The 12477-nt window shown below is 41.1% G+C and overlaps 1 protein-coding gene across 2 annotated transcripts; it reads right to left on the bottom strand.

Annotated features, from left to right (window-relative positions):
• Nucleotides 1-313: 313 nt before the first annotated feature.
• On the bottom strand, nt 314-1511 carry LOC6594643. Of its 2 annotated transcripts, none has more exons than XM_002019899.2 (3): nt 1213-1511; nt 568-1156; nt 314-512 (listed from the first exon to the last, which is right to left on the bottom strand). In XM_002019899.2, the coding sequence occupies exons 1-3, from the start codon at nt 1284-1286 to the stop codon at nt 354-356; spliced, it is 822 nt and encodes a 273-aa protein (XP_002019935.1). In that variant the 5' UTR covers nt 1287-1511; the 3' UTR covers nt 314-353. The 2 variants fall into 2 exon arrangements, with proteins under 2 accessions (XP_002019935.1, XP_026850345.1); XM_026994544.1 differs by having other exon boundaries at nt 1220-1511.
• Between the last annotated feature and the right edge of the window lie 10966 nt (nt 1512-12477).

Genomic DNA, 12477 nt, shown 5'->3' with positions numbered 1-12477 from the left:
CCAGATCCAGATCGAATCTTGGTTTGCAATCCATTGCATGTGCCGCACTCATAATTCTTTGGTGGAAGATGATGATGATGACATTTAAAATGGGGGAAAGGAGGCGCCAGAATGCGTCCAAGAACTGACTCATGGTATCATCTCTCTGTCTGTCTGGTGGAAAGCAGTAACTAAAGAGCTTGAAGCACCTGCCAACGGGTTCGCTCGTTCGGTGCTGGTGATACCATCTATCAGTTACATTTTTCTTTACGATCATTGCTGCAACACCTGGGGGCGTGAGGTGTTCAGTAAATTCAAATCAAAGTAGAGCCACTTCTGATGGGATTTATTGGGGAATAAACATCCATAAAGTTCTAAAAACTATTGCTCTCTGGGAGCTCCTCCAGGCGCAGCAAATACTCGATGAGGGCACTGTTCACAGCGGGTATCAGTTCATTGATATCGAGCAAATCCATGGCGGGTGACAGGTCAGGATAGGCATCCGAGATGACAGTATACGCCGCTTTGTAGATCTAAAAGCAGGAAGGGGTTTGCTCATCCAATTAGGGGAATATTTTATAGGCCTACCTTTCGGCACTTGTTTACAAAATTACGAATATAAACCATGACCTCTGCTTCCGGCTCACTCTCCTCTCTCTCCGGCGGAGAAAGCCGGCTAGAGAGAAAGTCCAGACTCGATTCCATGCTCAATGCCGGAAGATCGGGGGAGTATCGGCTCCACCAGCTGGCGCACTGTATCCCAATCACCTCGCGGGCATTCTCCACCAGGGTGCGCCGCCGGAGCAGCCGCAATCTCTTTTGCTGGTGCTGGACCTGGTCCAGAGCGGCGGTCAGACCCGGCAGACAGTCGTGCAGCTCGAAGCGGGAGTCGGCGGGCGTCAGCGTTGGCTGGATGTTAGCCTCGCAGTGCTGGCTACTGCGGTGCTGCTGCAGAATGTAGTCCGTGGAGGCCTCGAACTCGGAGAGCGATAGTGCGGAGCAGCTGGTAATGGAGTTGGTCTCCGAGCGATAGCCCCGGAAGACCCGCTGAGCGACACTCCAGTCCGCTCCGCCGCAACAACGATGGCTGCGATAATGCACCTTCGATCGGTGCTTTTTGCGACCACGTTGGCTGTGCATCTTTGAAGGTTTGTGGGGCTTTATGGGGCTGGTAGTGCTACGAAAAAAGGGGATATGATTGAAAGATCCTAAAGGGAGGATAGCATTTCGTACGTTTTACCAGAAAAGCAGCTTCGGATTCCATCGTAGATGCTCACCACAGCCAAGGCCATTTCGAGAGTGGCCATTTTTTTTTGGGGAGAAACTAATAATTTTTACTTGTCAAAACTCAGCGCCTGCTCTGATCCGCCGGATTCTGTGTGGGTTTGCCGGCAAATGCCAGCCCAAAAGTCTCGCAGTTGAAACCAAATTAAAGCCAATAACGGTAAGCAAAGCGGCAATAGCAGTCACCATAATAGTCACAAGGAAGCCGAACATTGCGGTTCATCCCGACTGAAAATTTTGCTATTCATTTTCCTAATAAAACAAAGAACAATTTTGAAATTTTGATTTATATCTGAGTTCCGACAGATCTCAGTCGGCGAAAACTCAAGGCCCACTGGGACACACATGTAATTTATGGCTCACATAATTAGCATTGCAGTCGACGAGTATATCAAAATATTTACGTATCAATTATTATGATTAGAGCGGACTGCCGCTGCCACAGAGACTACTTCCAGCATAATCGATCACTCAGTCGGCGGCTTTCTCATTACCGATATAGATAGAGCGGGAGATATAGATACAGATACGAATGGTTAATACTGATCTTAGGTTAAATCTAATCCGATTGGAGCACCAAGCGACCTGCTGGCGACAGCAACATTTCACTTTTGATCATTATTTGCATTTGCTTTAACCCCTTGGGATAGATCTACATATTTTCTTGAGTCATTTATTAACATTCAGACTTACATCTAATACAAAGTTGAGGGACAAATCTAGGAAGGAGCGTGGATATGGATACTATATAGAACATTAGGTGAGGACTAGGGGACTGCACACTCGTTTCGCTCTCGCCGATATGAGACCAGAAAGAATTATATTTAAGGGGTTGTAAGAGTGAGATCCACCCTATGACTATTATTTTTAGTGATTCTTAAATGATATTTAAAGATATATAAATGAACAGGTTATAGATTCTAAAACCTACTACCAATAAGTCCCACTAGAAGAGAGCTAGTGCTGGAGGAAGCGAAAAAGCAAATTTCGTATGCTTTTTATACACAAAATCGTAGTATCTACGGCTACAAGCCAAGAATTATATGAAATTTTGAGGGGAATATTACAAGTATTCCACTCCCGCTAAAGGGTTAACATGTTTTCTTGTGGCCAAAGACAACAACTTGTTGCTGGTCGCTTGGCTAAAGACAAAAGACAGGCCACTAGATCGGCTCCAGATTGGTATTTAATTGATTCGAAATGATTCGATTTGAATTGAGTTGAGCTGTCTGACGGCTGGCTGCATGTTCGTCGCCATTTGTTGACAGCCCGACTATTACAATTTTATTAACATAAATTACTATACTGGCCACAGATACAGGTACTTTGCGTATCTGAGAGTATTGCTGATGGAAGCCTAATGGCTGCTAATGCATTTCCGATACTCCCATGCTCTCTATCACTCTTTTGATCATCAATTGATGGAAGATCTCCCAGTCGAAAAAAATTAGAAATCAGATAGTTTTTGCTACCAATAAACCAATGGAAAATCATGTCCGCTGACAGAAGACATGACAATGTATTTTGTAATTGAATACGCGACGCGAATGGAACAATTGCAAGCGCGCAGATAGCGATCTACTAGATACATTTCTGTAGACAAGGAAAAGCCGCCAACCTTGAGAGCTGGAGCGCGTTTTTAAACGCCCGAGAAACGCGCGCGCACACACGCAAGGTGTAAAAAACAGGGGGATCAGGATGGGGGAATGCGGGGCAGCTGCCTCACTTATTTCACATATATTTAAATGCTGTGGCAAACACCTCTGTTTCTCTCTCTCGGTGGGTGCATCACTTGCCACATTTTCGGTTTCGGCTTCGGTTTCGTTTCGGCTACGGTTTTTAATTATTTAATCTAACATCTTGCGGATGCCAGAGTAGGAGAGACAGTTGCAGTTTACATGGAAAAAGGGTCAAAGGTCTACTCTCCTCTCGCTCCGCGTCGTTGAGGCGACTACATTAGGCGGGAACACTCAAACTCCCGGGCTAATTAAGTCATTAGCCCGAAAATGTCCTGCCGCACAGCCGCCGCCTGCTCCTCCTTAATTAATCATTTTAATTGTCTGGCTGCACTCTGAAGGATAATCGAGTGGAGTCAAGACTGCGGGGGAGCCAGCAGCTCGCACAGCCTGTGTCGTAGGTTATTTATAGGGTCACTCGGCGGGGAGGGAGCACAGTGAAAGGCCAAGGGCATGGCACACGGACATTTGGCATGTGCTCGCTCGAAGGCGAGAAATTCCTGGGCCACAAAATGTTGTCGTTCAAACTTAATTGAGTTAATTGTTTGGGAGCCACAGACCCACTTTCGGTGGGGGGAAACACTTAAGAAAAGTTGGGAGAAAGAAATTTAAAGTTTACACGAGGGGATAGTACTCTTTAATGGAATTTAAAGACCTTTACCTTATTTATTTAAGAGGTAGCCTTAGTTTTCAGCTAAAAATATATGTCATGCTATTCCTGCAGCCCTTTAAGATTTCCAAAGCAACAGGAAAACCCCTTCAAACCTTCAAAAACCCCTGGTATTTTCCATAGAATTCCAACAAACAGAGTTCCCAAGATCGTTTATCTTCCGCCTTATCGCTAGATAGGGGTCTGATGCAGTCATCAGCCGTGACGTGGTCTACCCCGAAATATGTTTGCCATTTGTCTGATGTATCTAGTATCTAGTAGATCTAGTATATTTTGCACCAAACAGTGGGTGTGTCGGGCCCCATGTGATGGGGGCATTCGGTGTAGATAAGATATGTATTCGAGAAAGAATTTCTTGCTCAGAATAGAACCGATTATATTATGCTTTTGACAGCAGGTGTTTCTTAAGACTTATACCTATTCTATGATGCAGAAATTAGTCCAATAACTGATGAAAGGCTGATTGCTTATCAGTATCGTATTCTGACTGTTCCAATGACGCCAAATTGGAACCTGACTCATTAGCGAGTTCCCCACAGCCCCAAAAAACAATGCAGGTCGGGTTTTTTTGGGTTCTGTTTGCGAGCTGCACTTTGGGCTGAGCTGTTCGTTAGGTTATTTGGTGAAAATCGTGAAAATCGTGCAAATCAACGCTCTCTGGCGAAATACGTAGCTGGTTGGAGGGGTCTACGCGCCAAAAAGCACAAACGCCAACTCAACACATGCCCAATTCCGACAGACCCAAAGTCAAGCAATCGACGACGACTGCAATCGCACCTCACACTCATATTGTCAGAGGGAAATGGCACGTGACAGGGGGATCCATTCGTTGAACTACTCGTAAAAAATTCGCCTGGTAACAGAGGGATGGTGTCTCCACTAGAGGGGTTCTAGGTGAGTTTTTAGTTGGTTTACGGATGGCTTCTGATTTAGGGACTTAAGAACACTTAAGAGTGGTTTCGGAAAGGTTTTTAAATGCCTGCTGGATAGAGGGGTTTAAAGGGTTTTACCGTAAGTTTAGGAAAGTGGTTTTAGATGGTTTTAGAACAATTTCTCGATGATTTAAATATGATTTTAGGTAGGGCTATAGAATGCTATTATAGAATGGTATTAATGATATTTATAACTGCTGTCTAGTTTCGGGCTAGAGAATAAACGAGTCCCGGTTGATTTCAGAAAGGTTTATACTCGAATAATATTATGAAAATATGTGATTCTGTTGTCTATTAATCAGAAAAGTATATCATTCGAAAACGAAACCATCTAACTCACAAACCAATGAAAGAACTCTCCTCAAAAGAAGAAACCCCTAAAACCCATTGACCAAAATTTGGCATCTTAACACTTTCAGTGAGATATTCTGTGTGGTTGGATAACCCCTATCACTCAGTACGGCACCCCCATTACAACCTATATCAGCCAATACGGAATCCCTAGCTTAGATTAAGAATCCATCCATCCACGGCTTCATGAAAAGTATGTAGACGGACGCTCGATCATTCTAAATGGCGGATGAGTTGAATAAAGACGTGCTCGGAAAAGTAAACCATCCAAATCTATTTCACTCTTACATCTGGTACCTGATTCTGATTCGCCCTAAAAATTAAGAGGCGATGGATGGGTTGCCAACAAGGAAGAACTATCAGAGGCCTACGGGCCAACGAAAGAACCACCGAAATCTCGTCCATCCACCCACCCGCTATCATCTCACTATTGGCCTCTCTCCACCTTTCTCTCTCTGTGGTCGTCGTCTCTTTCCGGTTCGCTCGCTCGGGGAGCACGCACGAAGCGCCGAAGCAGATACGAAGGCGGCAGCAGCAGCAGCAGCAGCAGCACTGCCAGCACTAGCAGCACAAGCACAGCACAGTGGGAATACGTACTGTGGAATAAATACGGTGGAATATACGATTCAGTCTCTGACTAGCGCCGGCCGAAGCGGCAACAAAAATACAATAAGCGGAGGGTTCCGCAGTCGCAGTAGCACTCGAAGTCCGCCCGAAAAAATAACCGCAGCATTCGAATATTTTTTCGAATATTTGCCCATCGATCTTTAGCAACGGCGTGTTCGCGTTTCCGCGTTTTCTTCCGGTTTTCCTCATTTTCGTGAAAATTTTGTGCTATCCGGGAAGAGGCCAAACACTGAAACCCCCAAGTTTTGGAGTAAAAAAGGCAATAGAAAATATTGAAAAATATCCAAGTGTTGTGTGCCTCTCGAAAATGAGAAAATTGAAAGATTGCAAGAAAATGTTGAATTGTTGCTGGAATAAGTAAATTCTTGCAAATTGTTTAAAGTGTGCAAAGTGCAAGAGAAACCAACCAAGAAACCAACGCGTTAAAAATAAAGAATCGTAAAACTCACAAAAAACAAAAAATTAAGAGAAATAAACATAAAAAAAGGTGCGTAAAAATAAATGGCTCAAAATGCTGTTACATAAGTATTTTTTTTTTCTTTTGCCTAGAAAAATGTTTGGAAATATTTGTGGATATATTGCCAAATATTTTACGTATTTGTACAACAAATGACTTTTGAGTTCTCAGTGTCGTTTTGGTTTAAAAAAATAATTAATATTTACTGGTGGGTGTTCTATATATTTCTATATCTTTTTAGATAAAACGAATAAATAGTGCAAGTTCCCTGAATTTCTTTCTTTGAAATAATTTTTGTACGATTTGGCAGCGAGCCGAGGAATAAGTGTATTTCAATGAACCATCCGCCTGCCAGGGAAAGTAATTAAATAATAACTTATGCAAATATGAAATAAGTCCATCTCAAAAACCAACAAACAAATGACCAAAACGCCCGAAGAGGAAATTGGCAGAAAAACAAATTTTTCTATTAGCCGGCTGCTAATTGGCACGAATTAGATCTGTATATTCTTTTTGTATGTATTTTTAATTATATTTCAACACCTTCAGAAACAACTCCGGTATCAGTGATATCTTAATCCGAAAGCACTCAAAATAAATCTAATTTATAGAGTGCCTGCAACTAAGTAGTTTTCCTCAGGAAAATCAACAAAAACAGCAAAATATTTTTGTGTGTGCAAAAAGACGACCTTTGCCAAGTACCCCCTTCACAAATTTATATAAATTATTTATAGGAGATGCGTATCTGTATCGCTGTATCTCTGGCAGTGCGTATCTCGTATCTGCAAACGCACGCAGGCGCTTTTTAATCTCATTTGGCAATACTTTTATTTCACTTTTTCTCCCCCTCTTTTTTTTTCTGCGCGTGCAGTTTTTTGTCCTATAAATTGACTGCTTGCCGGCGTTGACTGTTATCTAACACCGAGTGCCATTATCTAAGTTGTATCTTTGTGTGTGTGCCTGTGCGAATTTGCGTTATGGCACGCATGTGTGTGCGTTGGGTTCAACAACTGCTAATCACATGCCGGGGGGATCATAGTTTGAACAGCCACAAAACGGGCGGAAGAAAGAGGGGTGCAAATATTCTCTAAAAATGAATGAATTGTGGGGCAAGAGCAGGTGATATCCGTAGTTAATTAATGAGTCGTCTTCATCGAGTGCTTAAATCAGTTTAAAGTGGGTTGTTTATGGGATGCTATATATTTTTTGCTTTTAGATTTTCTAATGATTTATTCGGAATTAATATAAATCTCTGAATGTCTTACGTATGGGCACCCTTTCCCCTACGACACACTTTCATTAATTTAAAAAAAAACTTCCACCAAGGGCACACACAAAAAAAAGGAAAAAGAAAGAAGGCAAGTGAGTGATTAAATATTTTAGTACACCCCACAAATTATTCGGACTACGTCAATGGGTGATCCACTAAGTGAAAAGTCAAACTATAAAATGCTAGCCCATAAATAATTATGGCTGCCTCGCATAACAAAAACTAGCTTGGAAAATATTTAACAAAATTGTATTGTAATTGAAATTGAAATGAAATTCAGTTTTGGGCCATCCCGAGAGACTGTCGTGCTTGCCGCTTGATTTGATGGCCAATCCAATCATCAAAAATATATGTCTATTCGGACTGGTCGCAGTTCCATTCAGTGTTCAGCCTCAGTTCTGGATGGAAGGTGCGTTTTGTTGGGTAACATTTCGCTTTGGTGCCTTTTGTGGCCTCTGTGACACATTTACTCGTCTCAAATTGAGGCTTGATTGATGGTTTCGGTGGAGGCAAACGATCGCCAGTCGCTAGATAAAGGCTTATCGCACGCAAAAAATAATCATTTCAGTTTACGAGTACTGTGGCCAGTGTGTGAATACTTTTGTGCTTTTTCGCATGGAATGTGCCAAAAGAAAAAACTACCGAAAAACAACAGATAAAAAAACCATACAAAAATGCGGGAAAACTCGGTAAAAAAATGCAGCGTTTGTTTTAATGAAGCGTGAACACTAGACCACATAATGTGCGGCATACATTTAGCGGCGACACACAGCAGACACACACGCATATGGCCACAAATTTAGGTACACCCCTCAGGTTAAAAAAACAACAAAAAACGACAAAATCGCGGCGTATTTTCTTTAGGTTTGTTTTTTTTTTGTGCTTCTTTTTTGTTGTTGTTTGACGCATTTTAAAAATATCCTAGACGCAATTGCTGTTGTAGTTTTTGTTGCTCTTTCGTCTGTTTGTCACATTACTAATACGACGCGTTGTCTTTGAATTTTTGGTTGCCTCTTTTTTTGGCTTTTAGTTTTGTTTTTTTTTTGCCTTTTTTTTGTTTTAATTTTCGCACGTAAAGTGCGTGACTTTTAATTAGAGTGCAATAAATGTGCGAAAATGTGTGGGAGATGAGTCTGCTAATGGCAGATACATATGTACATTAGAGATACATTCGAGTGAACCATGGAGATACATGTGTGCTGGGAAATTGTATCTTAGATACTCTGGTTGATGGTTTTATCGCGTGGTTTTTGATGTTTTGAAAGTAATAAATGTCTAGAAATAGAGGGAGTTACTAAAAATACTTTTTTAAATACAAATTTGGATGTTTTGTTATGAACTTAAGATACTTTTTGAGCTACTTTTGTACAGATTTTAAAGATATTTTCCCCAAAACTTAGGTGTTTTTCTTCGTGGATTTTTAAATATTTTTTAAGTACAAACTATAGATATTTTTCGAAAGCATTTAGTGGGGCTATTTTTTATATGTGTTGATTCATCATTCGAGAAATCATTGAATCGATCTTGTATCTAACAATAGCCAAAGATACTCGTACTTTGCCAGCGCGGAGATTCATCTTCTCTTCTTGATTGCTGCGTGCAAATCGCTTGTATCTTCGAGATACTTTTTCTGCTGTTTTTGTTGTTTTGTTTTTTTTTGTCAATATCTCTCAAGCGACCGATATTTGCTTTGTTGTTTAGCATCCATCGCATGTGATTGAATGTCTTTCTCATTGTGTATCGGTGTATCTGTGCATCTGAGTGTGTGTGTACCACTGGCTGTCTCGTGCTCTAAATATTTAAAATAGCTGCATCTTGAGAGGAGATTTCTTTAGCTACCATGGCTGCAACCCAATTGCTTCCGGTTCAAATCGATTACACAAAAGCGCCTGCCTTTTGTTCCTGGCCCTCGCGGCATCAGTGCTTTCCCCACGAGAGAAGTATCTAGCTCCTGCTCAAGTATCTTATGCTTTGGTTTTTCATACAAATGAAGTGCACCATCGATTAGTGCATTCGGTTCGGGGCTGCCGTTTGTTTGAGTTATGTTTCGGTATCTTTTTCATTTCCACATTTTCCAAAAACACACACAGAGCTCTCTCTGTTTTTCTTAAGAAAATTAATTGTTTTGTAAACACGTGAGTCGTCGTGAAGTGGGGAATAGAAACGGGGGGAGAATGCATTTCACAGACATAGATATACATTCATCTATAAGGCCATAAGCCAGTTGTCAGTGCAATGCCACCGCACATCAATCGTTGGCCAAGTATTCCATATTTTTCATATACGAATAGAGTATATATTCCCCGCCAGAAAACAAGTATATTTATTCTCGTTCAATCTTGTGACAAGTGTTTGGCATTGAAATGTTTGTCGTATTACCCCATCTGTTTATAGTTACAACACAACTTTGTTACGGTTTACACACCCCCTCCCCCCACCCCCGTCGAAGAGTTGAACCACAGAAGAGCCCTCTCCTCCAGGGGGGGGGTCTTTTGGTTGAACTTTTGGCAAACAAATCAGAATAAATCATCGCCACTAAAACGCCTTAAATTTAAATAAAATATAATAAAATAAAAAATTCAAAACCTTCACTTTCGAACCAAAAACGGGTTTACATTTAATTTTCGATTGTTAGAAAAAAATACTATATAGATACAGTATTTATACTAATGTTTATATTTATTTTATTAGTCCATCAACATCTGTATTTGTTATAGCAAAAAAAAAAAAAAACAAATAAAAGCTTAAATAAAATCACATAAAAATTAACATTTTTCAGGCCATGTAATAAATGTCCGGAGAGCGTGTTTCCCGCTTTTGTTTTATGTTTTTGTTTTGTTTTTTGTTGTAACGTAACCAAGCGGTTGACGTGAACTAATTAAGTTGCGCAGCCCCCAGGCTTAGATTTATCGCCGCCATCCCATAGATACTTTCCCAAAAGAGATACCCAGACCTATCCTACCCTGCCGCATCTGTCTGCGACTGTCAGACGCATAAATTTGGCACTGAAAATAAAAACAACAAAAAATAAAAACTAAAACGAAATTTGCTAATCAGTTTGTCGGGCAGCAGTTCAATGACTAGACCCATCCCTCCCCCCTTTGAGCTGGTGTTTGTCGCTGCTGCAGATAGAGATACTTGTACTACGGCTAATTTGAATTTATGTTTATGTTGGCGGCTCTGATTTTTTTAGGTGACTTGTTGTCAAGCCACGAAGATGATTTTCGTTTCATTTATCAAATGGAATGCCGTTCAGTGGAAACAGTGGGATGGATACAGCTGAAAAGTGATCGAATTTCTAGGGAAAAATATTTACCAATATTTATTTTATTATATCAAAGTGGAAAGCAAGCAAAGGTATTTTTGGTTAAGAAAATAAGTCAAAATTGTACTGGAAAATTATAGAAAAATTGTAAGCCCCTCTACAGCAGCTCTCGGTTGGAATCCTCATTCTTCTACCACTGTGGCACACATTTTTTATTATAAAATTAATTCATTCGCTGACCAAAGATGCCGCCACACTTCTCGGGTTCATTCATTATAAAGCTTTTTCCTTCGAGGCTTTGAATGTCGCAGTTTTCTGTGTGATTTGGACATTAATTTGATTAGGGGCCTGCCTGCCTGTGTGTTTGCCACTTAAAAATAGGTTAAGTGAATATCCAGTTTTATAACGGATGCGCAACCGAATCACTACTTAAATGATCTTGCCCCTGGAAGTGTTAAACGTTGAATCTTGGAGCACACATCTATTATATGGAGCCCCCCAGGAGCGGCCAGAGACTTTCGCTTTCTCGGACATCGGCCAGCAATCACTGTAATTATGGAACTCCTCAGACCTTTTTCATTAATTTTTACGATGATGTTGATCATAATTTGTTGTATTGCGGCGGGCGACAGACAGATGGAACCGATCCATCCTATGTGGGGGCAGATGGGGCTGTCGTAAAAGCCAAAAAGATACAAAAAAATTGTTTTTGTATGCCGCCACCCAAAGGTGTGATTTTTATAGTACGTCTATCTAGGGATTTGGCTTATTTCCATCTTTGGGTTTTATTTTTATATCTTTTTTGTCTTTTTTTTGGGAGTCTTTTAATGTCTGCTGTCGCTTCTGTTGGATGTGGTGGCTGTGGCCTGGCCCTTCCCCTTCCTCTTACCAGAATTTAACATAAATTCTGCTGCTGGCATAAACAATGTCTTGAGAACCGGCCAAAATGTGTGCCAAGCCCCGTACATACATATGTACCCCTGTTACTGGGTGAAAGGAAAGGAAGGAAAGCCTTTCTTCTGCAAATTGTTGTAATAAATATTTATTTAAATTTTTGTGATTTATTCTGGAGATTTATGCCCTGTTTTTACGACTGTAAATGCTGTCAACAGTTTTGTGCGTTTTGTGTGCGTTTTAAAACGCGTGCTGGGTATCTGTAACGCAAAGGGCCCTTGCATATTTCGTCGGACAGTAAGGACATGCAAGCAATTAACATTTTCTATTATGAGTGGTGTCTGATTTGTTGTTCCTGTTGCATGTTGCACTTAAATGTTGCATAGGAAAACGAAGCGGCGCGTAGGTTTGCTGAACACGTGCCAAAAAGGCGGGCAGCCGAGCCGCCGGGAGTCTAAGTGCAGTGGCAAACGTCACTCAGTCGCGCAATCGTATCTCTCAGATACATAGATACACACGCTTCTGCCGTGCTGCAGTTAGTGCGTGATTATTTTCAAATTCGACACAGTTTTTGCCGCTGCGAATTTGTATTTATTTTTAAACAATTTGCCTGCCGACGACAATCGTGTGAGATTTCCCTCTCGTTTTTGCTGTTTTTGGGTGAAAGTGTTTTTTCCTTTGCGTAACTGCGGCTCCGCTCCCTTTGGGCAGCTGTATCTTTATGTAACTTCTTGATGAGATGAGATACAATTGTATCTGACCAAAAATAAACTGTGCCAGTTCTATGAGGGGACTCTCGCCAATCTGTTGGGGTCTCTATATATATACAGATCGGACGGACACACTAATTAAAATGTCAAAAATGGCATTAGAAACGCTTAAGTGTAGAATTTACGATCATATACCTTAATCCACTCGATGGAGAGCCAAAGGAATGGCCATTAATTATTGCCTGGGACACTGAATGCCAGTAATCGAATATGTATATCTTTTTTGGTCTCTTTGCAGGGCA

This window comes from Drosophila persimilis, unplaced genomic scaffold (genome assembly GCF_003286085.1).
Source record: "Drosophila persimilis strain 14011-0111.01,24,50 unplaced genomic scaffold, DperRS2 tig00003933-arrow-pilon, whole genome shotgun sequence".
Lineage (NCBI taxonomy): Eukaryota > Metazoa > Arthropoda > Insecta > Diptera > Drosophilidae > Drosophila > Drosophila persimilis.
The sequence above is the reverse complement of the archived record's forward strand: the minus strand, read 5'-3'. Positions and strand labels throughout refer to the sequence as shown.

Coding starts and splice junctions, on each gene's coding strand:
- LOC6594643 (XM_002019899.2), bottom strand. CDS start 1,286: ATGGCCACTCTCGAAATGGCCTTGGCTGTGGTGAGCATCTACGATGGA. Junction 1,157..1,212: donor AGCTGCTTTTCTGGTAAAAC/GTACGAAATGCT, acceptor CTTTTTTCGTAG/CACTACCAGCCCCATAAAGC. Junction 513..567: donor TTGTAAACAAGTGCCGAAAG/GTAGGCCTATAA, acceptor TCCTGCTTTTAG/ATCTACAAAGCGGCGTATAC.